Source organism: Podarcis gaigeae (genome assembly GCF_964106915.1).
Source record: "Podarcis gaigeae genome assembly, chromosome: 5".
Lineage (NCBI taxonomy): Eukaryota > Metazoa > Chordata > Lepidosauria > Squamata > Lacertidae > Podarcis > Podarcis gaigeae.
In genome coordinates, this window is record NC_139681.1 from 60,350,646 (window position 1) to 60,376,573 (window position 25,928).

General features: G+C 41.7%; 1 protein-coding gene and 1 long non-coding RNA gene across 9 annotated transcripts in view; one reads left to right on the plus strand and one right to left on the minus strand.

Annotated features, from left to right (window-relative positions):
• ARHGEF4 (Rho guanine nucleotide exchange factor 4) overlaps positions 1 to 25,928 on the plus strand; it is a 155,364-nt gene that overhangs the window by 96,439 nt on the left and 32,997 nt on the right. For all 8 annotated transcript variants that reach the window (XM_083741634.1, XM_083741635.1, XM_083741636.1 and 5 more), the window contains one exon: positions 12,738 to 12,871. In XM_083741634.1, coding sequence (XP_083597760.1) covers positions 12,738 to 12,871 — 134 coding nt within the window. The remainder of the gene's footprint in view (positions 1 to 12,737; positions 12,872 to 25,928) is intronic.
• LOC310844249 lies at positions 20,030 to 20,889 on the minus strand. Its single transcript, XR_014564025.1, has 2 exons — positions 20,374 to 20,889; positions 20,030 to 20,239 (listed from the first exon to the last, which is right to left on the minus strand). It is a non-coding gene; the product is annotated as an uncharacterized lncRNA (long non-coding RNA).

The following is a 25,928-nucleotide window of genomic DNA, read 5'->3' on the forward strand; positions in this document are numbered from 1 at the left end:
CAGTGGCTAGGACACTCTAGGTCATAATAATACCATTTGGCCTTTCTACACCTTCAGATGCAGTATGAATTTTAAAGGATACTTGGTTTCCAATACAGCATTTCACATATGGCAGCCTAACAGAAGCATTATACCATATGTACTTCTTTGCTGATAAATCAGTAAGAAGGTAGAAAAGGCCTTAGAGATGCCCTTTTCCCTTCTCTCTACATCCTGAGGCACTTATGTCAAGAATGGAATAGTTAACAACTAAAGACCTGTGTACAAATTTCATGGGTGATGGGAGCTGGCTTCAGGGGAAACATGTTTTCAGAGGCCAATTCCCCGCTCCGCCATCACAGTCAGTGGAGGGGTTTTTTGCTTCCCTTCTTTAGGGAATGGCTGCAGTTCATTGGCAGAACTGATGTTTTGAGGGTCCCGGGATCAATTTGTGGCATCTCCAGTTTGAGCTGGGAAAGAGTCCTGTCTGAAACCTTGGAAAGCTGTTGCCAGTCAGTGTACACAATACTGAACAAGATTGACCTATGCCCTTCCTGCAGCTTAAAGCAGGGTATGGAACCTGTTGCCCTCCAGATGTTTCTGAACTCTCATCATCCCTAACAATTGATATGCTGCCTGGGACTGATGAAATTAGAGTCTAACAACGTCTGGTGGGTCATAGATTTCTACCTCTGGTTTAAATAAACCTATGGGTGGAGGATATTGGAGTTGGAGAAATCACATCGTAGAATGTGTGTTCTCTGAGAATCGTCCCCCTCCAAGAACAAGAACAAGAACAAGAACAACCAATCTTCTGAAGCTGAACTGCCAACATCAGCCTCAGCCAGCATGAACAAGGTTAGAGATGATGAGTTCATCACTAACCTGCAGTTTAACACCTGGAGGGCATGCTAGGTACCTCTGCTTTAAATTATGAAGGGGTAGGCTTCTTTTCAGCTTAAAGGACCTTTCAGTGGTATTCAAAGCTAGTTCCCCTCAGAGTAGACCTGCTGAGGCTAATGGACATGGCTAACTTAGGTTCATTAATTTCATTGGGTCTACTCTGTGTAGGATTTAGTTGCATGCAGCTCCTATGAGGGGACAAATTGGGATTAGAATATGTGCATTTTATCCCCTCCCCCATCTTAGCCTAGCAAAGTTTTAATGCAGGAATGAGGAACCTGTGTCCTTCCAGATTTTGCTGGACTACAACTTCTGTCATCGCTGACTGTTGGCCATGCTGACTGAAGCTGCTGAGAGTTCATGTTCAACAACTTTTGAAGGACTGCAGGTTACCCATTTCTAGTGCAATACACTCTCTGGTCTGCTACAGTGATGGTTCTCAGAGTTCAGGCAAGTAGTTCTCTCTGTATGCAAGCTGCACTGGTGGTGCAAGGTGGGGCCTGCTGCCGGGGGCCAAGGTTTGAGTCCTCCAGTGACATATAGTATGATGGCTGCAGTGATATTATATGAGAGAAATAGGTTTTGGCATTGCATGGAAAGTCCCCGGTCGTGCATAGGCAAGGTCTTTGAGGAGAAATACTACAGTGAGTCATTACAGCATCCAAGAAGAGGAGATCAAGGTCTGCCTCCATCCTGCTTTCATAAGGTTATTTAGGAACAGTAAACTGTCCATCAGCAAGGCATCTTTTTTCCATTTAAAAAAAAGATTATTGTGCCTTTTAATGCTCAAGGTCACCTTAATATGCTGTGGCATCAGCATGCCAGATGTTATTGTGCATAAAAATGAACATGCACAGGGACAATTTGATTTTATCTTGCCCCCTAAGCAGCTTTGGGATTATATCACAAAAAGCTCTGCTGTCCCTGCGTTTTATGCATTGGTATTAAAAGTGGGAGGATTCCAGGAAGTGGCAGCGTTCTCATAACTCAGATCATTTGTCATGTTCATACACATGAAGGTATGTAGCGGAGCGCAAGGCTGCTTAGTTGTGGCCTAAATCATCAGAGCATGCAGAGAGCTGTCTTCTCCAATGACTCTGAAAATCATTCTGCAGACTGATCATACTTCAGAATTTGCTGGCACTTTGTGCCCTAGTGTTTCCAAGATATAGATTGCTTCAGCAAGTTTTTAATGGAAGATCTTAATCTCCTAGCGCCCCGAGCTTTGATTTCCCCATTTCAAACCCAAAGTAAATAACACAGAGAGTGTTGAAGCTCTGTTTGAAATGTTTTGGCAAAACAGCCAGTTGCCCTGAGAATAATATAAACAGCACAAGTGCTGGAGCACAAGATTGCTGAGCACCGGAGTTAAGTGTCAAGAAATGGATTCTTCTATCCTCTGCTTGTTTAGAAAGCCTTTATTCTTGGTGGAAACAGATGTGATGTGGGAGATCTCTAATAGGACCTCCTGAAGTTTTAATTCTTTTGTTTTGCTGTTATTGTCGTGTGGTTATTTGTTTTACTGTGCAAATTGTGACAAGGTCAGCTCTTGCAGGACTGTAGATTTCAGTTATATGTTTGATTTCAGGTGTGGTGCTCCTTTGGGAAGTGCACAAATTCCAGTATGAAGTCAAGGCATTTTTGCAGTAAAACTATGGAACTTGTTCTAACAGGAGGAAGTGATGGCCACCAACTTGGCTTTAAAAGAGGACTGGAAAAATTCAAGAAAGATAAGGCTCTCAGCAACTACTAGCCACTGTGCCTATGTTCTAATTCCACTGCCAGAGGTAGTATGCCTCTGAATGCCAGTTGGGCATTGCAGGTGGGCAGAGTGCTCTTGCATTTATGTCCTGTTTGCAGGCTTCCCACAGGCATCTGGTTGGCCACTGTGAGAATGGAATACTGGACTAGATGGGCCATTGGCTTCATCCAGTAGGTCCTTATATTCTTATTTTTGGGCTATTTAAAATTTAAATATTAATTTGTGTATGTGTGTGTTTAATGTTCACACGTGCCTTAACTTTTAAAAATAAGATATCATACCTCTTCTTAAAATGATATTGAAAGTCTAAATATGAATAGTAAAACAGTAAGGGCTGCCGTTCTTGTATGGCCACCATACAGTGGTACCTCTGGTTAATTCGTTCCAGAGGTCCGTTCTTAACCTGAAACTGTTCTTAACCTGAAGCACCACTTTAGCTAATGGGGCCTCCTGCTGCTGCCACGCCGCCGGAGCCCGATTTCTGTTCTCATCCTGAAGCAAAGTTCTTAACCCGAGGTACTATTTCTGGGTTAGCGGAGTCTGTAACCTGAAGCGTATGTAACCTGAAGCATATGTAACCTGAAGCGTATGTAACCTGAGGTACCACTGTATTGGAATCTGCACTTTTCCCAAGGCGGTTCTACATCTGAAATTAATTATAAAGCTGGGAGGAGCACACAGAGAAAAAATGAATCTGCAGCAGCACAACTAGATGCCTTCATCTGCTGCAACAAAACATGTCTCTCCTGCATGGCTTTCTACAGCCACAGCAGGCGCTGTAACTCTCCAACAGTTTGACATTACCCCCAAGGGCACACTTCTCTGTTGTCTCTTGAGGTGGATGGATGCCATCTCATCTTAACTTTTCCTAGCAGGGCTGGAGAACTTAAATAATAAGCTTTTAAATTTCCGTGTTATTGTCACGAATAATATTTGACAGCCAGTATTCAAATGTGGTCATTTTTGACTAGGAAGTGAACTTTAATCAACATACACTAGTGACATGAGTCATTTTGGGCAACAGCTGGTGGCGTTATGCCAGTGCGATAACTGTTCCTGCATTTTTTAAAGTGTTCTGGGTTGGTAATAACAATGAATTAAAAAAACACCTGAATTAGGATGGAATTTGCCAAGGTATTTCTATATATACCTCCATCAAATGTAAAGAGTAGTAGAAGGAGGGCAATATACCGGTACTCTGAGTGTCCCTTTGGGGTTAAAGCAGAGTAGTGTGATGCTATGAGGAGAGGGACATTGCGGTTTATTTCCCCTTGGGAGTTTCTGTGTTGTGATAAACAAAAACAGCAGCAAGCATTTCATCTGAGTGTCACTGGCCTGAACACAATGAAAACTGACAGTCACTCTTTCCCAAGGAGATGGCGGGGTCTGTAACAAATAAGAGAAAATGACACACTTCTTGGGTCACTAGAGCTCTTGATAGAAATGTATGTGCAAAAAACTCAAGCCACAAACACAGCACAGATAAGACTGGCCCAGAGAGAAAGAGAAATGGCTTCCCAAAAAAGAATTTTGGGAACTATAGTTTACCCACAACAGAACTACATTTCCTAGAATCCTTTACAAACTACAGTTCCCATGAATCTCAGGGAGATGTCATTGTTGGTATATAATGGTTTGTTTGTAATTGGTTTAAAAGAATAAAAGAATTCCCTAGATGCCTAGATATGGGTTTGAGACAAATACTCTTTTGGGGAGAGCCCCAGCAAAGATTTAGAGTCACAAAACATGCAGACAAGTTAAGAGTGGAGATATAGCTTTTAAGTTTGTTCCAAGTTCCCCTTACTTCCCTTAGCTTAGAAAAAAGAGACCACATGTTTGATACACACAGCCAGTGTGAAAAAAGAGACCACATGTTTGATACACACAGCCAGTGTATAGTTTGATACACACAGCCAGTGTGGTGTAGGGTTAAGAGCGGTGGACTCGTAATCTGGTGAACCGGGTTCGCGTCTCTGCTCCTCCACATGCAGCTGCTGGATGACCTTGGGCTAGTCACACTTCTGTGAAGTCTCTCAGCCCCACTCACCTCACAGAGTGTTTGTTGTGGGGGAGGAAGGGAAAGGAGAATGTTAGCCGCTTTGAGACTCCTTCGGGTAATGATAAAGCGGGATATCAAATCCAAACTCCAAACTCCTCTGATTGGTTAAAATGGTTTGCTTACAAACTCTTCAAAGGTCAGATTCGTGTGCTTTTCCAAGAAAACAGACAGTTTAACTTAGTTTCAAGAAGGTAAGAGTTTCTAAATCATTTGTCTAGAAACACGAAGATGGCTTGGTAAAGCCATGTGGTCAAAGTTTGGAGCATCCAACTCAGACGTCCTTTCTGATTGAAATCACATGGTCGAAGAGGGGGAATAAAGACTTTGGTAATCCTCCCTCCCAAAGAGGCTGATATATCCCACTGTCATGTGCTTTAACTATATGGGGTGTACTCTGTCAGTGTCTTCTACTAGAAATATAACTTTTTGGGATACTAGAATAATCAGGACTGTATAGGAAATTGGTCTTTGACCTGATGGATCATAGATAGAGATGTAGAAGGCTGGAAAACCGCAGAGAAAACTGGGGAAGGGGAGGAAAAGCACTCCCCCAATTCATATCTCTAGTTACAGAAAATTGGCCTTTGAATGTGTCATGACCAACAATTGCATCACACCAGTATTATCACCACCATTTTTGACATGTTGATTTTAAAAGAAGGAAGAGAGGAGAGAGAAAGTGGAGAATCTCAAACATAAGAGATAAAGCTTAAAAGTAGATAAAAAGCAATATGTAGCTTAAGGATAATATTTCAGTTCAGGAACTGAAATGGTTGAATACTGCTGCTTAGAGAGCTTTTATACCTCAACCCAAACACAGAAAAATATCATAGATAAAATGTACAAAAATTATTAGATGCAGTAAAATGTACTGTTGATTAAATAATGGGAATTTTAAAAATACTTCTTGATACGGGGACCATTTTTATGCACAGCAATGAGGGAACGTGACATGATTTTTAAATATGAAAGTGAAGTTTCTCAGATCAGCAAAATATGGCATAAATTGTGTGCAGGTAGAAATTCTTCTCCTACAGAAATGTTAGCATGTAATCCCTTTCCACTGGGAGTTACAACTCCACCCCTCACCTCTTCACAGACACAGTCCTGCAGCAGCTGCTTACCTGGGCCCTCTTCATATTTGTGCAGTTGTTTTGTGAGGGAGCAAAAATGTGTGTGGCAAGTCCTTCTTTCCTCCCTGTCTCATGCCCAGTTCCAGCTTCATGGCTGAGTAGGAATAAATACTCAGGATTATGGATGGAGCAGAAATTTAATTTAGTTAATGTTTAAAGGTGAATCTACTAAACTGGCCCCTACCAAACAACACACAAACCAAAACATTGCTATGCTTCAGAATTCTCACTTGCTTGAGTTTTGTGGTTTAGTTCTCAAAAAAAAAGAAGAAGTTTATATTATGGCAAAATGTGCATAAAAATATATTGGTGCAAAGAACATACCAAAATCCATTATATTTGGGCACATTGCTTGCAAAGATGTGTGCATTAGTCAAAACTGCATACAAAAGTATATTTCTTAGGATAAATTCACACCAAAATGCTGATGAGCTGCAGAAATGTGGATAATTGAATTTAAGATTGGAAAAATTAAAAATTAAAAGAACAAATTGACAAATCCTTCCATCCCTACCCAGGACAGCCCAATTCAAATACAACATTTTATTCACTGTACACCACCCTGTTTTTCATGTGCATTCTATTATCTAGTGTTCCACATACATATTATGAAACACTTTTGCAGCTGTGTTTCAGTGTAAAAGGATCTGTAGAACAAGCAGGTTTCCTCGTAACTTTTTTTCAAAGTTCATTTTCGTACAGTCTCACTTTGATACCTCAGGGGATGGGAGAAGAAAGCAAAATAATTGGTCTAGCTGATATGATTGCAAAACCTATTCCCTTTGCTGGTTTTTAACCCTTCACCTTTTAAAAAATATATAAAATATATAAAAGGCACCCCACATTTACCTTTTAGCTATAATTATTTTACACTTTTATCATTTTGGAAATGTCACATTCCTTGGGAATCCATAACTGCGCTTCCTTGAATTGATCCATTTGTATGGTTGGCATTTGGGAACTTATGCAAGGTGACATTCGGAGAAGAAGCTCATTTTTAAAAATAAGTTACTACATATTAATGAGGATTCATGCAGCCCTGAATGCAATCAGTGACAAAATTCAATTGGATAAGGATTACAGCCCCAAGCAACATTTGTCGTTCTAAGAAGCTCTGAATTTGTTTATTACAAAGGGATATCACAGACGTTGAGTTGTGCTTTAATTCTGTTAAGCTTTGATGAATGCCATCAAAGTTTCTACAGGAAAGAGAAGCAGACATTGCAAAAATAGTTGAGCAAAAGCAAGATTTCCTGCTTCTAGCATTAGGGCACCTGCTGGGCACAGGAAACAGACAAATCCCGCATCTCAAAATCTACACTTGTTTGCTGTCTGTTTTCATTAGTGGCATCCTGTATGTTTCTAACGTCTGATTTTTGTGTTATGTATTATGGTAAATATTGTTAGTAACTTAATGCAGTCTGTACCAAATCCTGGCCCTTGGCCTGGTTAGCACTTCACTTTTGTGCTATTGAGCACAAAAGTTAGAATCTCATAAAACAGGCACTAGTTTGGCTGTGATGTCCATTCATCTTGTATGTGGCCATTGGGACAAATGGCTGGGTTCATCTAGTGTCCACCTTTTGTTTTGCTCCTCCTCCTTTCCCTTCAATATGATAGAGGCTTAATTTTTTTGTAAACATTTTAAATATGATTGTGCAAATGCTTGTACACTAGGAATGCTTGAAATATGAAATATTTGTGTCCTGGGCTGTTGTTGAGATCAGATCTCACGAGAGCAGTTTTCAGAGGCTCCTACGAGCTAATGACCCACAGAAACATGACTATTCCTAATATAGCTGAAATTTTACAGCTGTACAGTTGTCAAGAACAATGCCGTTTGTAACAGCTTACATGGTGTGATGCAAAATAGAAGTAGAAAGATAAAAGATGCCTATATTTAGGCTCTGAGTGGATATTTGGGAACAGACTGTTATGGTTACCACCCAGACAGCTTGATCATGACAATTAAGCCTACCCATTAATGGACTGTGGCGGTATACTCTACTGCCAAAGAACAGCAGAGGTAGGAGAGAACTGGAAAGAAAAAGCAGAAACTTATAAGAGAGCTTTTAAAAGATTTCAGCTCCACACTAGAACATCTCTGGTCAGCTATGATAAAAACATTGGGAAAGGGCTTTTACCTTTTTTACCTGGCTCTCAAACCAAGAATAATTGAAAGTGACATATTTCACTGGGCTGACTCTATGGGTTGTATCCAACTAAATTTTGTTCAGAGTAGGCCCATTGAAATAATGGACCTAACTTAGTCATGGCCAGCAATTTCAGTGGGTCTTCTCTGAGTAGTAGGGGTAACATTGAATACATTGCTGTGTGTGTGTGTAGGAAGAAATGTTTACACATTTTGAAATTCTGAGTAAAAATGTTGTGTATCACATTTTGTGTTCTCTATCCAGTTTTGATCCTTCAGTGCTCTAAGAACTTGAGGTATGGTGAATAGGCATATTTGGGTAAAGTGAATATTTTATGGGGCAAAGGTGAGATCCTCTTCACAGTATGTTGGTCAGGCTCACAAAAAGAGTCAGCTACATAAGGAAGCATAGTTGGCACTGGGCTAGCAGTGGTCTTGTTGGCACCTGCCAAGGCCAACTCTCCAGCAGTTGTGTGTCCACTGCCAATCTCTGGAGCGTCTTGACTATTCTGTTTCTCCTCCTCCTGTCACTGCCTGTTCACTCGCCCAATCTAACACACAACCAGGGGAAAAGAGTAAGGAGACAGACCAGCATCTTCTACTTCCCTTGCACTCTTCCTCTGGAAATAACTACTACTACTAGTAGTAGTATATTAAAGGTCACAGTCCATCACACTTTTGCTGCGTGAAAAAACTTGTGTGTAGGCACCTTATTAGAAGCTTTCATTCATTTAGCAGAATTTCTGGAAACAGTGGTCAGCAATTGAAGTTACTCTTTGAGATGAAACACTCACAGATGCCATAAAACTCAGTCAAGTGATTCATTGCTTGACCGGCCATAAGTGCATCACAGTAGTACTATTTACAATCATTATAGTAATAGCTGTAATGGCATAATTAAGTTTCAGTCCCTCCACCTCCTCCTCCTCCTTATATGCCCTTCCTATCTGACTGGGTTGCCCCAGCCACTCTGGGTGGCTTCTAACACGAATAAAAACGTAATAAAACATTAAATCTTAAAAAACCTTCCTGTACAGGGTTGCCTTCAGGGCAAGTAGCATGCAGCAGTGTGAAGGGGATGGTCCTCAGAGCGGGGACACTAAGATCTTTCTTAGGGACCCCTCAAAACCTGGACCCTACACCAGTAAGAAGACTTTCTGAATTTTGGAGTGTGGCTGCAGCTTATAAGTGTATTCTATCTAATTGGTGTAAAAGAAAAGTAGATTCTTTTTATTTATTTTTAACCACAAAGAGAAGAACAGAAGCTATGCAAGGAACTCCACTCTCAGCTAGGAAGCTAGTGGCAGGGTGGGCACTGCTATGTTTACCACAATACCTGGCTTCTATAGTTCCCTTTAGCCTCTGACATTCAACAAGCCCTGGAACTATTTTAGAGAAAGCATGCCTGCTTTAATAGATCTATGTGCATTGATGTGATTGCCTCTGACTGAAGGCAGAAATGAGGGTCTGGCATGATGTGTGTCAGGACCTGTTTGTTTACGCAATCAGGTATCCCTGGATATCAGTGATTGAACTCAGCCTCTTCCCCTCATGTATATACGTGTTCAAAGGATGAATCAGAGCGGTTTAAAAAAGGTCAACTGGTAAGATCAAGAGCTCTTGTCTTGACTCACCTCCCTTTCATTGCAGGTGAAGTCTTGTTTATATTAGCATGATTAGTGGATGAAAGCCAGTAGCATAGGGAAACATAGTGACCTATGATTGGCTGAAGAGATTCAGCAAATGGATGTGGTCTGAATACACTGGAATACTTTGTGTGTACACTGGGATTAGTAATAATAATAATAATAATAATAATAATAATAATAATAATAATAATAATTTATTATTTATACCCCGCCCATCTGGCTGAGTTTCCCCAGCCACTCTGGGCGGCTCCCAATCAGTGTTAAAAGCAGTACAGCATTACATATTAAAAACTTCCCTGAACAGGGCTGCCTTAAGATGTCTTCTGAATGTCAGGTAATTCTTTATCTCTTTGACATCTGATGGGAGGGCGTTCCACAGGGCGGGCGCCACTACCGAGAAGGCCCTCTGTCTGGTTCCCTGTAGCCTCACTTCTCGCAATGAGGGAACCGCCAGAAGGCCCTCGGCGCTGGATCTCAGTGTCCGGGCTGAACGATGGGGGTGGAGACGCTCCTTCAGGTATACAGGACCGAGGCCGTTTAGGGCTTTAAAGGTCAGCACCAACACTTTGAATCGTGCTCGGAAACGTACTGGGAGCCAGTGCAGATCTCTCAGAACCGGTGTTATGTGGTCCCGGCGGCCACTCCCAGTCACCAGTCTAGCTGCCGCATTCTGGATTAATTGCAGTTTCCGGGTCAACTTCAAAGGTAGCCCCACATAGAGCGCATTGCAGTAGTCCAAGCGTGAGATAACCAGAGCATGCACCACTCTGGCAAGACAGTCCGTGGGGAGGTAGGGTCTTAGCCTGCGTACCAGGTGGAGCTGGTAGACAGCTGCCCTGGACACAGAGTTAACCTGCGCCTCCATGGACAGCTGTGAGTCCAAAATGACTCCCAGGCTGCGCACCTGGTCCTTCAGGGGCACAGTTACCCCATTCAGGACCAGGGAATCCTCCACACCTGCCTGCCTCCTGTCCCCCAAAAACAGTACTTCTGTCTTGTCAGGATTCAACCTCAATCTGTTAGCCGCCATCCAACCTCCAACCGCCTCCAGGCACTCACACTCCCAGTTATTCCGGGAGTAACATAACACTGAGGTAGCAAACTCTGGATGGTGAGTTGTAAATACATAGCCAGGGAGATGAAGTATAGGAGGAGATGCAAGGAACTTTTCTCAGCTTGAAAACATTAAGATCTTTAAACTTAACTTTAAACTAAAACTGATGAGAAACTATTGTTTGTTTTTCATTTCACTGTGTTTGTGTGTGTTTAAACAAGTACTACTCTTCCACTGCAAATAGTTGTGATCCCAATCTACTGAAATAAATGGAAGATTTGCCATTAACTTTAGGATTGTTCTTGTAATGTAATGGGTTAAAAGTCTTCCCAGCCTCAGCTCTCTAGATCCATGACTTAAGTATCAGGGGCATAAGGGTAGTATTTCTGGGAATTCAAAAATAAGTCAGCAGCTTTTCTTCTTACATTTTAAAAATGTTTCTATCTCGGGCCTTTGACATTTTGGATGCTCTAATTTGTATAAATGCAATGAAAATCCTTCTCTTTTACTTATTTTCAATGTGGCATTTGAACTGCATCTTTGGTGTTGCCGCAAGCAGTGGAACAGTTGGCAGAAACCTGCCACTGCTGCTTTCTTTTGCTAAGCTTGAGCAGCTATTACAGGGTGAAATAACATTTTGCAAGACTGCCCTGGAAAACTCATGCTGCTGATCCCTGAACATGAGTTAAGCTAGGCAAACAAATGTGTGCTTGGCAAGGACACAGATTATAGGTTACAAGGGGGCTTAGCAGAGTACATTTTAACGCAGACCACAACTTTTTCATCTAAGTGCAAATCATGTATCAGTTGGGGGAGGGGACAGGGAGAAGGAGCAAAACAAAACAAAAACCCAGAAAGCTTTAAAGATGATGGGAGAGATTTGTCTTGAAGCTGAAAATTATAGAGTTCAGTAATGGAACAGGCAGAGGCGGCATGTAAAGGAAAAGTATAGTGAAACATTTGATGAAACAACAAAGTGTCGTGCTGAGGAAAAGGGAACAAACAGCCTAGAAGGAAATACTTTAGTCTAAAGAGGCATTCTGCCCCTCCCTGTTCCCATCATTTATATTCTCAAAAGCTTAAGTCAAATGGTTTGTTTGCTGCATTTCCCCCCAAAGATTTTGACCTAGTTCATGGGTAGGCAGACTTCATGCTTTGAGGATCTATTTCTGTCCCTTGGAGCACTGGAATCTACCAGCCAAAGTCACAAAATGGTGGTTTGGGGTGCAGACAAAGTCTGCCAACAGAAAATGCTCTGTTCATTAGTGGAGAGCTATTGCAATCACTTACAAGCAATACCATCTATAAATGACTGTAATTTGTTTTAACTGACTTTAATATTGTATTTCACCTCATGGTGAAGCATGGGTAAGAAATCAAATAGCTAAAAAAATAAGAATATATATACACCCAGCACATAGCAAGATTGCAGTGAGTAGGAGCCAAGGGCAAATATGGAGGCAACAGGCAAAGAGAACCAGGCAGGATTTGTTGAGAGCTGAAGCAGAGCAATCAAAGACAGATGTTCCAGGCCTAGGTGAAGGGTTGTAAACAGGAGCTGTTGACCACCCTTTCAGCAGCCTGTTTCCTTTAAGCACTTAAGGGAACATAGAAAGATGTCCTATACCAAGTCAATATTGCTGGTCCATCTAACCCAGTATTGCTTGGACTTACTAGCAGCAATTCTTAAGGATTTCAAACTGGTCTTTCCCAACCATGCTTGGAGATGCCAGGAGCTGAATTTGAGAGATTCTGTATGCAAACCATGGGCTTTGCTAGGGACCACTGAGACCAGAACCAAAGAAAGCAGAGAAATTTATGGCCACGAGTGAGCTGTATCATTCCAAGATAAAGCAGAGCTATTGCTGAGCTTCATAATTTCCAACAGGTCCTGTCTATTTCTCTTTTCTGTTAGAACTGGTCTGTTTATAGCCTGAAAATTTACATTTATAATAACCTTGTTTTGAACACACTAACTTACTGTGCTTCCTTCCATTCTGCATCTGGCCAACATTCCTGATTTTGTTTGTTTGTTTATTATTTTAGTCATTGCTGATGGATCACTGGAGAAAACCAGTGATGATGTGGGAAGTGAAGAAGACTTGTATGAAGACTTTCGAAGTTCTAGCCATCGTTATGGCCACCCAGGTGGAGGAGGAGAGCAGCTTGCTATTAATGAGGTACTGCAACTATGGGTTTCTAAGGAAAATAAGACAGAGCTATCATTTTTAAACAACAACAGCAACAGTGAAACTATTATGATTAACCAGGCAGGACTCTCTTTGCAGAAGATGCATTTTCTAGTGGTTCATTTATCTTTTAACTCCCTCATGTAAGTGAATTTTAGTAGGCAGACTTGCAAAGGCAACTTCCTTTGAAAGAGCATATGGGAGACGTACAATGCTTAAAAATATGTTTGCAAATTTTAAGGTGGAGAAGAAATGATGGAGGATGCATCAATAAGCTCAATCAGGCCAGTTAGCTTAAGACAGAATCACTCTGTCCCAGAATCCACCATTAGAGCACACCAGGTTGTTTCCTTTTAATTTTTCATATTTTGGAAGGCCTTTAGATTAATTGCCAATTAATTGTGAGCATTTGTTAGTTCTTTGATATTATTTTATTATCCTAAACATTAAGTTGATGTTGGGTATTTTGGGTGATTTTTAATACATATAATTGAATTTTAGAATAATTTGTATGATCTGTGACTTTTTAATTAATTTCAATTACTTTGAGTAGAAAAGTAGGCAACAAAGTTCTTTGGTCTACTAATATATATGAACCTAGCAGCTGGTATGTTCCATATTGTTCAATCAGATGCCTGATGCACTGCTGATCTAGCAGTTGTGTGTGATTTTATTGGTGTGTTCAAAACTGATTCTTCAGCTCTTCTGTTTCACTTTGTTGGGACAAGCAGCATGTATACTGAAGTTCTGCACAAGACTTCTTATTATCTTAATGTTATAGGTGGACTAACCAGCAGAATGGTTAAACAAAATTTCAGAAGTGTTGTGCTACTGTGATCTTTGTTTACATGCATCTATAAGTGCACAGATAGGTCGTTCAACTCAGACCAACTTCCTTTGCACTCATTGGATGGCATGGGACTTGGCTGTGCTTCCACTATTTGATCAAGAAGAGAGGTCCTCTCATATTTATTGACGACCTCTCTGTCTTTCTTTCGGAAGCAACTTTGAATGCACCTTCCAGAAAATATTTGGCCTGGATACATAGTGATTATGATGATTTCCTGTAGAACTACAGATTTTGCTTGGTTATTTTTCCTCCTGAAAAGTGTTCCGTTCATTATTAAAAATGCTTTCAAGTCACCAACTAGGATCAAGGATTAAATATGCTTTTTTATTCAGTGAAGATAGTTTCTGTACACTTTGAAATATATGTTTTTCCATTTGTATTTCCTTCCCTTCCTCATTCAAAATACTAATGACGAAAGAAGTGGTATGTTAAGGAAGAACGATGGTTGTGTATGTATTGAAAAACTGATGTTGGTTGCCTTAAGGGGTTTTGTTATCTGGTGCATTAAGATCAGAATGTTGCCATCCAACTGTATTTCTAAGCCCACTCACTCATGAATATCCTACATTAGAAAATAGCAATACATTCATTCTATAAATTAATGAAAAATTTCATTGGAGGGTATGAATGCTTGAACTATAGCATAATCTGCTCCGCTTTAGTAGCCTTTCCCCAGCTTAGAATATCATGTAGGAATGAAAGCAGAGATAAAGTTTTGTATTTTACATAAGACTTATAAATGTTTATTAGCAAATTGTACGCTGGCACATTCCAGATTATGAATAAAGCTCTCTGGTATGTAACCACATTTTTCTACCCCATTTCTAAAATGTATAGCTCACAGATAATTCCCATTAGAAATTTAACTGCTGTGTTTTTACATGTATTCAGGTTAGTGAAAGAATTTAAACAAGTATTGTTTCTATACAGGGGATATTTTGCAGATATTTAGCAGCAGCAGCAGAGGAGGTGTGACTATGCCCTTTCTCTTAGATGGGAAGGCTTTCCAAAAGTTAGTTCTTTTTTCCTTTTAGCCCAGTTGCAACTAACACAAGTGAGTTTTGACAGAGAGGCTAGTAAAAATAAATAAATTTGTAACATGCTGTTGCCATGTATCAAAAAAAGGTGCAAGGGATATGAAACTGAAGGGCTGTTTTATTGTCGCTCCCATAATCCTCTTAGAGTCAGCCCTTTTGCTGTACAAGTCTGCAATAGTTATCAAAAATCTACCACAAAGGCTTGGGTAATAATTAAATGCCAGTGTTTGGTAAGGGACATGAAAATTAAGCCTCAGTCCAGGCAAAATAGTATGTTGTTATTTACTTGATTTTGTAGTGAATGGTTTGTTGTAAGCTCTGCAAATTGTAGTGGAAAGGCAGGGTATAAATCATCATCATTATATAATTTGCTAATGCTGTTGTTGGTGTTGTTATCCCCATGATTTCAGACCTCCGTTCTTTGCAAGAATAATTGAGAATGATGTGCCTTTTATGCTAGACTAAGGGACGCGGGTGGCGCTGTGGGTAAAACCTCAGTGCCTAGGGCTTGCCGATCGCATGGTTGGCGGTTCGAATCCCTGCGGCGGGGTTGAGCTCCTGTCTTTCAGTCCCAGCTCCTGCCCACCTAGCAGTTCGAAAGCACCCTTAAGTGCAAGTAGATAAATAGATACCGCTTTATAGCGGGAAGGTAAACGGCGTTCCGTGTGCTGCTCTGGTGCCGGTTTGCCGGAGCAGCTTTGTCACGCTGGCCACATGACCCAGAAGTGTCTGCGGACAGCGCTGGCTCCCGGCCTCTAGAGTGAGATGAGCGCACATCCCTAGAGTCTGTCAAGACTGGCCCGTACGGGCAGGGGTACCTTTAACTTAATGGACTTAAAGGTACCAAAGTAATCAGAAACCCACAGCAAGACCAAACTCTGCCTTCAGATATGTGGTTAAAATTTTGTGGTCTGTATGAAGACTGAATGTGAGGTCTTGTCTGATCTGACAAAGGCCCAAGAATAGCACCTGCCATTCCTGTCATATGGACACAAACTAGCTGCGCATTCAAAACTTGAGTTATATACACACTAATTTTTTTGTGGTGGCAGCAGCGGGGGCTCATCTGCCATGTTCTAGCCTCAAATAAAACAAAGTGCCAGAAATGGTTGGAGTGGCCAGGGACCTTATGAGTGACAGCTGCGATTCTCTGATTCTTTGCACATTTGGGGATAATTCATCTGCCCTGAATTTGCAAGGTCAGCTGAGAAATAATATTGACTTTGTCTTGGCAACTGTGCTCAGAGTGCATGACATTAGACGGAAAGGGAAAGAGAGAGTTGTGATATTTGTGTCCGCAAGGAAGGTGAGAGATAATTCTGCAGCTGCTGTTTATATGGCAGTTCACCAGCAGGCACTTGCAGAGTTATTCAGAAGATATTGCAGAATGCTTAGCATCAACACTTAACTCTATAACGATGACTGATCAAATAACCTCTGCAGAGGTGATAACTGACAGCCTTATAACTGACACTTCCCTTAGGGAACACTTTAGAGAAATGCAGCAAGAGGAATTGCTGCTGGTTTGGGGTGGGGGGAGGCTCCTGTGGTTGTTAGTCAATGGGTTCTTATCAACTACTTTGGAGTTCAGAGATAGACGATGAGGTTGGATTCTAACTCCCATTGTCCCAAATTGGCTGTGCTGGCAGGGGCTGATGAAGGCACCGTTGGCCACCTCTGATCATTTGGCATGAAACATTGGTTCTTTGCCTAGACTTCCAGGATTCAGAGCTAGATGTGCCTTTGGACTTTATCTTAAGTACAGGCTAGCTAGACTGCCACTACTTAAATGAAGATGCAAGTAATTCCTTATGAAAGTTCTCTTCCTCCACCACCACTTTCTGGTGCAAATATACTTGTGACAGGTCTGAAACTAGATATGTGAATTGACACTTCTTGCAAAGTGGCATGATATCATAAGCACAATATGGCTGTTTTCATCTGGCTATTTTATACTAATGGTATTATAAATATACATCCCAGTTATTTAACTGTAGCTCTTCATTGATTTATCTCGTTTATATTTTGTTATTCTTTCAAAGAGCTCAAATAAATGCCTTTGACTCATTATCCTCATTTTGTCCTCTCAGTCACCATATGAGCTAGGTTAGGTTAAGAGATAGAGACAGGACCAGGTCACCCAATCAGAGTTATGGCTGAGTGGAGGTTTAAACCATCACTTTTCTGGTAGAGGTCAGCAGAGAGGGGAGCCTGCGCTGTACCCTAACCACCTAGCCATCAACACTGGAGTTGAGGGGTCAGAATTGCAGCCTTAGTGAATTTGTAAGCTTGCTTACTTGCTTATTTATTTATTTGGAAAGGAACTGTAGATTATGTAATCATTGGACAACTTCCTTTCACTTTGTACTTTTTTTAAAAAAAATGCAAATAGCAAAATAAAAATAAAAATCCTGTTACAGTGGTAACTCGGGTTAAGTACAGTACCGTACTTAATTCGTTCTGGAGGTCCGTTCTTAACCTGAAACTGTTCTTAACCTGAAGCACCGCTTAAGCTAATGGGGCCTACTGCTGCCGCCGCGCTGCCGGAGCACAATTTCTGTTCTCATCCTGAAGCAAAGTTCTTAACCTGAGGTACTATTTCTGGGTTAGCGGAGTCTGTAACCTGAAGTGTATGTAACCTGAAGCGTATGTAACCCGAGGTACCACTGTACTCTAATCTTGCATGAATATAATAAGAATAGAATTAGATATGCTGTTTTACATGAGGAGACATTGTGGCAAAACGTTTTAACCGTGTTTGATTAAGTACAATTTGAATTAATGTGGACCTGTTGATTTTTCCTTGTCAGGCATTTTTTCAGATTAATATACATACACCCTGCATTTCTCAGAGGATCCAGATGGTTCACAGTATTAAAACCATAAAACAATAACAACAATAATAGACACACACCATTTCCAGTGCCTCTGGCAGGTCATCTGGTTGGTGAACCACAGCCCTGACCTTGTGACTCCATACTTTATTCATACTGTCTCTGTTGCTCAGTCTGGTGCTAACAACACCCTTAGCATGTGCAAGAGAGACCTGTCACAGTGTTTGTTTGTTTGTTTTTTTAAAAAAGAGAAGCCTTTTCAGATGGAAGTAGAATTTACAGCAGAGAAGCAGTGGGAAAGGGGGGGGTGCTTTACTCTTCCTCATCTGCCATTTCTTTCCCCTTACCCATCCACCATACCCCTCCCTCCCTTTCAGATTTTCCTGTAGGGTTCAAAATATATTTTTGCCCTCTTGATGAGGGAAATCCTGCCCACCCTCTCACAGCTTTAATGGAAAGTATATTACAAGGAGGTTGTATGAGCTGCATACTGCACCACATAATTTATATTGTGAGATTGGAGAACTAGGCACATTTGCTGTGCAGCATCTTACAGTTTTTATTTTTTTAGTTCTGCTTTGGTAATAAGAAGATTATTATTATTTTATTTATTGAATTTATATACTGTCCTGTACCCAGAGGTATAAGTTTAAATTGAATACATTCTACTAACCCATCAAATAAAATTTAAGTTTTTAAAAATCACTAATATGTTTCCTCAGGCAGTGCTGGAAACCCAAAGCTCCTAAGTACATTATGCATTTCTTCCCTTCGGAACTTGTTCAAGTAATTTTCTCCCAAACCTTTGTTGTTAGCTCTTTTTTATTTATTTCTCGGCTCTTAAAAGTCCATACAATTTCACTCCTACATGAGCTGTGTAATCTCCCATAGTGCATTTTATACCTCAGCTCCTGCTGAGATACACCTGAAAGGTCTCTTGCCATTCCATTCCCGTTTCCTGCCCCCACCCCACACTTCCGAAACTAAATCTGTGAATGTTTTCACTGTTCAGCCTACCAATAAAGGCAATCCAGAAAAGGCGGGCTTCACTTCAAATCCCCCTAAAATCACTTCAAATGGCATGTAATTGCAGCTCTCTCTCTCTAGATGCCTCACAGCATGGGCTTTTGACGGGTGTGTGTGTGTGTGTGTGTGTGCAGGGCAGTGGATCCAGCTGCCCAGAGTGAAATAGCTGCACTCCTGCTCTGGCTGAGTGATATTTGAAAGGGCTTCAAAATGGGCTGGGCTCAACAGTGTCCATACCAGCTGCCACCAGCTTGCCATATAACAGCTTAAAAAGAGGCCTGCTGGATCAGCCCAAAGACCAATCTTGTCCAGTGTTTGCTTGTCACATTGCCAACCTGAAAGGAGGGCCTGAACACAACAATACTCCCCACTAGAGGTTGGCGTCTGTCTCAAGAGACAGTAGAAGATGCCTCCGGGGAGTGAAGTCAAACCATTGGCCTGATCCAGCACGCTCTTCCTATGTTATAACAATATAATAATAATTTATTATTTATACCCCACCCATCTGGCTGGGTTTCCCCAGCCACTCTGGGCGGCTTCCAATAGAATATTAAAATACAATAGTCTATTAAACATTAAAAGTTTCCCTAACCAGGGCTGCCTTCAGATGTCTTCTAAAAGTCTGGTAATTGTTTTTCTCTTTGACATCTGGTGGGAGGGCGTTCCACAGGGCGGGCGCCACTATCGAGAAGGCCCTCTGCCTGGTTTCCTGTAACTTGGCTTCTCGCAGTGAGGGAACCGCCAGAAGGCTCTCGGCACTGGGCCTCAGTTCTTAAGATTGCAGGTGAGGTTGAAAATTTAACTGGGACTGCCATATTAAAAATAATAAAAGTTTACAGCATTTTGTTATCATGCTCTTGCGGGGGGGGGGGGGGGCAGGAAGTGCCTCATTCAATACTTCAGTGACAAGGAGAAGTTTAGCTGCCGATTCATACACAGTGGCTTTCCTCACACACTGTCATGTTTTTAAGCATTTTTTTTGGACAAGGTAGCGTTTCATTTCTCTCTTCCCCCCCCCCCCAAGAGAGGCTGTTTTCACACAAATGACTTGCCATGCGAAAAATGAGGTGGCAAGTCACTGTGTGTGAACTTTACCACCTCAGAAAGATGGGAATCCAGACTAGGTTTGAAAAGCAAATGAGCCTTGCAGGCTGTTTATTGGGAAGTAAGGCTGATTGAATTCAATTGGACTTTTAGCTTTTGTCTATCTGAATCTGCAGGAATGTCCAGTAAGGTCTGACAGTCAGGAGTGCTGGCAACCTACTGATTTTCAGAATCTGGTTGGAAGGGTCTGGTTGGATTTTGCTGACACCCTGGGCTTGGGGCTGAGGTGGCGGGTGACCAGATGCAGAATAGATTCAGGTAGGTATCCGTGTTGGTCTGACATAGTCAAAATAAATAAAAAGATTGTCCAGTAGCACCTTAGAGACCAACTTGTGCATGCACACAAAAGCGTATACCCAGAACAAACTTAGTTGGTCTCTAAGGTGCTACTGGACAATCTTTTTATTTAGATGCAGAAGAGGAAAGTGTTTTGGCACTTTTATGTAGTAGAGAGACTTTCATTCACAACTATGTAAGATGCAGAAGCCTTGTCCTATTTTTCACATAACTACCCTAGTCAGTGGCGTAGCATGGGTTGTCAGCACCCGGGGCAAGGCAAGTAATTTGCGCCCCCTAACCTTAACCCCCAGATATTGCGCCCGGTGCGGCCGGCCCCCCACTGCACCCCCCACGCTACGCCACTGACCCTAGTACAGGGTGAAATACTATGAAAACCTGCATGCCTGATTAGACCAGCGATCATAGAAGAACACAAAAAATGAATATGTATGTGATGGCCAAGCATTGTATGTCTGTTATGTTTAGTTATCTTGGTTTATCCTGGATTGCGAGGGTAAAAGAGGAGGCTATTGTGTGTTTGTTATGTGGCACTGCCAAACCAACTCCCACACTTTGCTTTCACAGTGAAGTAAATTCTAATGTTACCGTTAGGCTTTTCATCTTTTCTCTCTCTCCTTGATCTGTGCAAGCAGATTTATTAGTGTTATTAATTTTTCATACCCAGATAAAGCCACTTGGCATAACCCCGTATAACACTGAACTGCATTCACTAGAGAGCAGGCTGTTTTGCTTATCCCAGCTAATAGATTGCACAGATCTTTACAGGCTCACGCGCTATAGAGCAAGGCTGCAATAAAGATGGCAAATAATCTGGCACAAAAGTATGTGGTGATTTAGGGCACAATTCACTTCATGAAAGCAGCACACAGTTGATTATACATGGAAAGCAGCACACAGTAGTCCAAAATATCTGGATGGTACCACGTTGGTAAAGTCTGTGGTAAGGCCCCTTTTGCTCAGATGCCTGCTCAAGTTATTCAGTATTGTTAAAGATTTCACTGTGGATAATCTTACTCATCCTTGCTCTTTAACATAGACATGTCTTTATGAATCTTGTATTTTTTCTGGATAAGACTGACCTGGGCACGGTAATTCATTCCTTGAGAATTTCCAGCTCATATTGAAATGTTCTCTATGTAAGCCTGACACTGCAAAGTGTTTAGAATACTGTAGTCCAAATTGTAGCAGCCAGGTGCTGGTGAGATAGAGCACATAATCCCAGTAACATTTGCAGTGCCTATTCTATCCAGGGCCAATTTAAGGTGCTGGTACTTATAAACTTTATGGGACAAGATTGCCTTAAAGTTCCATGTGTTTCTTCCTGTGTGCCCTGTTCATCATGTGAGGTCCTTTTTGTATCTTGTTCCTGAAAAGGACACAGCCGGCAAGGCCTGGATGAAAACAATCTACTTTTTTAATTCAACTTTTGTTTATTTCTGTTTCTTTTTCCCTTTCAGTCTTCCCTAAATCTCCCCCTTTTCTTTCACCTCCTTCCCCACCCAGCTTTCTGCTGAAGCCCACTAGAGACAAAGAGAATGACCACTTCCCATCACCACAAAAAAAAGGAAAGCCATCACTGAAAATGAGGCTACAACAGGGTGCCAATTTGCATATTCTCATTTGTACATACGGATGCAAATTTAGAAAAAAATTACTATAATATAAATAGCAATGCATCTCCTCCAAATAATCAGCTGGTAATGACTGCACACACCCCCAAGGCTACAACAGCCTGGCTAACACAAATTTGGCAGGTGATCATGAGAGACAAGGCATTTGCTTCAGTCATTATGGAGTGTTGTCCCCAGCAAGGGCCTGTCACCATTGTTCTGTCAGACTTTTGGTGGTGGGTAGCTGTTGCATTTGATTTTTTGATATCAGTTCATTGTCCAAAACAGGTTACATAAGAAATATGAAATCTATAAAACCAGCATCAAAATCAGCTAGGGACAACAGGAAAAATGTGCCCAAGGCTTCACATGCATAGTTCTTCTGGTGCAGCAGTACTTCTCTTTCCATCTCTCCCCCACATGCTCCCCAAATCTGCTCTGGAACATCCCCCAAACCTCTGAAGCTGTTTTTATTTGGGGTGGGGATGCCTGGAACATGCAGGAAAGGGAGAGAAAACTCCATTGTGTGTTTGGAAGTCTTCTGCTCATGGAGCTGCATGGAGTATGACCCATAGTTTTCACCATTATTCAGATTTCCATCATACCCTTAATCCAAGCAACTCAGTGTGGTATATAAGGTTATTCACCCCGCTCCATTTCATTGTCACAACAACCTTGTAAGGAAGTTTATACTGAGAGAGAGATTGACCCAGGGTCACCTGGTGAACTTAATGGCTGAATAAGGAGTTGAATCTCACTCCCCTTGCTTAACGTCTGATGCTTTAATTGCTGTTACAGATAGGTAGCCGTGTTGGTCTGCCATAGTCAAAACAAAAAAAATTCCTTCCAGTAGCACCTTAAAGACCAACTAAGTCAGTTCTTGGTATGAGCTTTCGTGTGCATGCACACTTCTTCAGATACACTGAAACAGAAGTTTCCAGATCCTTCTATATAGTGAGAAGGTGGGGAGGGGTATTACTCAGAAGGCTGGTGGGAATGGGTGATTGGCAGATAGCTTTGATGAGCCTGTTGACGACTCTTAACGACTGCAAAAGGTCTTACAGGAAGAAGCAAGGGGTGAAAAGGTGAAAAATGGCTTTGTCATGTATAATGAGATAAGAATCCAAGGTCTTTGTTCAGGCCAGGTTTCTCCATGGTTTTAAGTTTGGTGATAAGCTTTAATTGCTGTACCACATTCACTCTATATACATATACATACATTTCCTACATATGTAATGAGACAATTTCCAGAGGACTTCCTCCTGGAATTAAAATACCTGCAAATAAAAGTGTGCATTCGCATGAGCATGTTGAACATTTGTGAACATCTCCTTTTCAACCAAAAGGAGAGAGCTAAACATGGAGTACACTCAGTTCACAAAAAACAATGCAAACATAAAATTAGCACGAAATAAAATCTTGATGATGTGCACGTGTGAAATGGCTGTCACCAGCCCAACACCCCAGGCAGAGCTTTCATATTGCCCTATATCATCTTCACACCATTTCACATACTCAGGTGAAGTTCAACTGATGAGATATCAAGCAGTCTTTTCGTAGATGAATCAAGCAAAAAACAACAAACAACTTCCTTCTGTGTGGTGGTCTTTGTAAATGTGACCACTAGCCATATGTCTTGTAGTTCAGCTTGGTAGGAGTGCCTTTTACCAGCTTTATCTGATTTGCTATATTTGACCGTTCTGGGACAGGAACGTCCTAAGCACTGCTTTGGTAACCTCAAGTCTGGATAGCTGCAATGCGCTTTATGTGAGTCTGCCCCTGGGCCTGGTTTGGAATCTCCAGCTGGTGCAGAATGTGGCAGCCAGACTGCTGATGGGGACACATGGCTGACAACATGTGACACTACTGTTAAAAACTCCTTATCTAGTCATTTGCAAAGGGTGCTCAACTACCTCAGAGCCAGTTTCTAGTCATTGTGTTAATTTATAGCACCATGAACAACTTTGGTGAAGGTTACTTTAGGAATAGCCTGAACCTTTATATCCCAGCTTCATCACTGTGATCTTCTACAAGAGTGTTGTTTGTTCTCCACTGAGTTGGTGAGGCTCATCTGACATCAACAAGAAATGGAGCCTTTAGTATCATGAGCCCAATCCTGTGGAATACTCTGCCAGCAGCAGTGCAGCAGGCACCATCTGTTTCATACTTTAAATGCCTGCTGAAAACTCTACAATTCCGGCTTATGGGCAATGTATCACAAGGCTACAGGTGTTATACAAGCTCCTTTCAGACATGGTTCCATGTACAAAGAATGCATGCAAAAGGTGGTATTTTGACATGTTTCTTTCAATTAGATGTTGAATTAAAGACACATCGTTTTGGGGAAGAACCTGCAGCTGCTGCAGCAAAGCTGCATTCTGAATAGATGCTTTCTTTTTGTGCAGAACAACAACAGAAAAAGGCTGCAGCTTAATTAACTTACAGGAATGTTGGTTGAACTGGTAGGCGGTGGCATGGCTGGCGCGTGCCCTGTGGGGTGTGGCGTGCATCCCAGGGTGTGGCACGCCACCTGTGGGGCCGTGGTGTGCGTCCTGGGGGTGTGGCATGCTCCCGAGGGGTGTGGTGCGCCACCTGAGGGGGCATAGCGCCCTGCACAGTGGGGGGGGTGCGTGGCGTGTGTCTGGGGGGGCGGTTGCGATGGTACCCCCCTCCCCGATTGTGCCGGAGGCGGTGTGCTCCCCCCCGCCCTCCGCCAGTGGGTACGGTTTGACTTTTTTCTTTCCTGATATAGTGATTCTGTGTTTGCCGTACTACCATAAAGTTTTCAACAAATATGACTGCACAATGCAAAAAGTCAAACTTCACATCCTGAGCATGTACTGTTGCCAGCTTAAGATGGTTGCATGAGTCTTTTGTTGAAATGTTGATCTCTCTGTGAAAAACTGGTAATACTTTTGCTTTCATAGCATTCAGCCTTTCCTAGACACAAGGGAGATAACAATCTAAGCTGGGGCGGTAGTGGGAGTTTGCATACTAAGCCAGCCTGCCTACATGTTTGTGCTAAATCCTTAAATCAGATATGGTAGTCTGTTTGTTTGTTTAATTCCAAATGGAAATCTCCCTCAATCAGACCATGGTCCAGCACCTGTCTCCTGAGTGGCTTGGAGTCTTTCGTACACAGTCTTAAAAATGAAATGTGGAATATGCATTCTCTCCCACAATCTGACCAGGAACTCAAGTCAAACAGGATGCTTGTGTTGCCTCTATGTCTTCCAAATCCCCTCTTTTGTGTCAGTTCACAAATATAGATAACTTTGGTGAGGACTTTCAAAGATTTATGGGCAAAAAGTAAATTATGTTAACAAGGGAGAGAAGAGCGCAATCAGGCCAGACAAATTGTTCAGGAACAGAACTGGTCTCTCAACTACTAACGTTTGAAAAACATCTCAGTGTAGATTAAGGAAGCATTGTATGTTGGTTGTCCACCTGCCTCCCCCACCTGTTTCTGTATTACAGTATTATTATTTTTTATTACTGTATTTAAAGCATATACACTGCCATTAAATCAGAAGTTACCAAGTTAGTGTACTGTATAACATTATAACTTAAGACAATGGGTTATCTGCAAAATTGAATCGTGCACAAACTATGGTTTTGCTTCCTGCCATACATGCTTGTAATAGATTATTCAGATGACCTGGTTGCTATTAGTGTGGTGTGTTTGGGGGAAGAGTGCATCTGTCCTCCCACATTTTTCTGAGTAGCTGTGTGAATTATTTGCTAAAAATCATAGTGAACCTCTAGATTCAAAAATGTTGAAAGCACCTGAGAACTTTGGATGAAGGGCAGTATAATAATAATAATAATAATAATAATAATAATAATAATATATTTACACCCCACCCATCTGGCTGGGTTTCCCCAGCCACTCTGGGCGGTTTCCAACAGAACACTAAAATATAGTAACTGATTAAACATTAAAAGCTTCCCTAAACAGGGCTGCCTTCAGATGTCTTCTAAAAGTTTGGTAGTTATTTTTCTCTTTGACATCTTGTGGAAGGGCCTTCCACAGGGCGGGTGCCACTACTGATAAGGCCCTCTGCCTGGTTCCCTGTAACTTGGCTTCTCGTAGCAAGGGAACCTCCAGAAGGCCCTTGGCGCTGGACCTCAGTGTCCGGGCAGAACGATGGAGGTGGAGACACTCCTTCCGAGGTCGTTTAGGGCTTTAAAGGTCAGCACCAACACTTTGAATTGGGCTCGGAAACGTAATGGGAGCCAGTGTAGGTCTTTCAAGACCGGTGTTATATGGTCTTGGTGTTATATGGT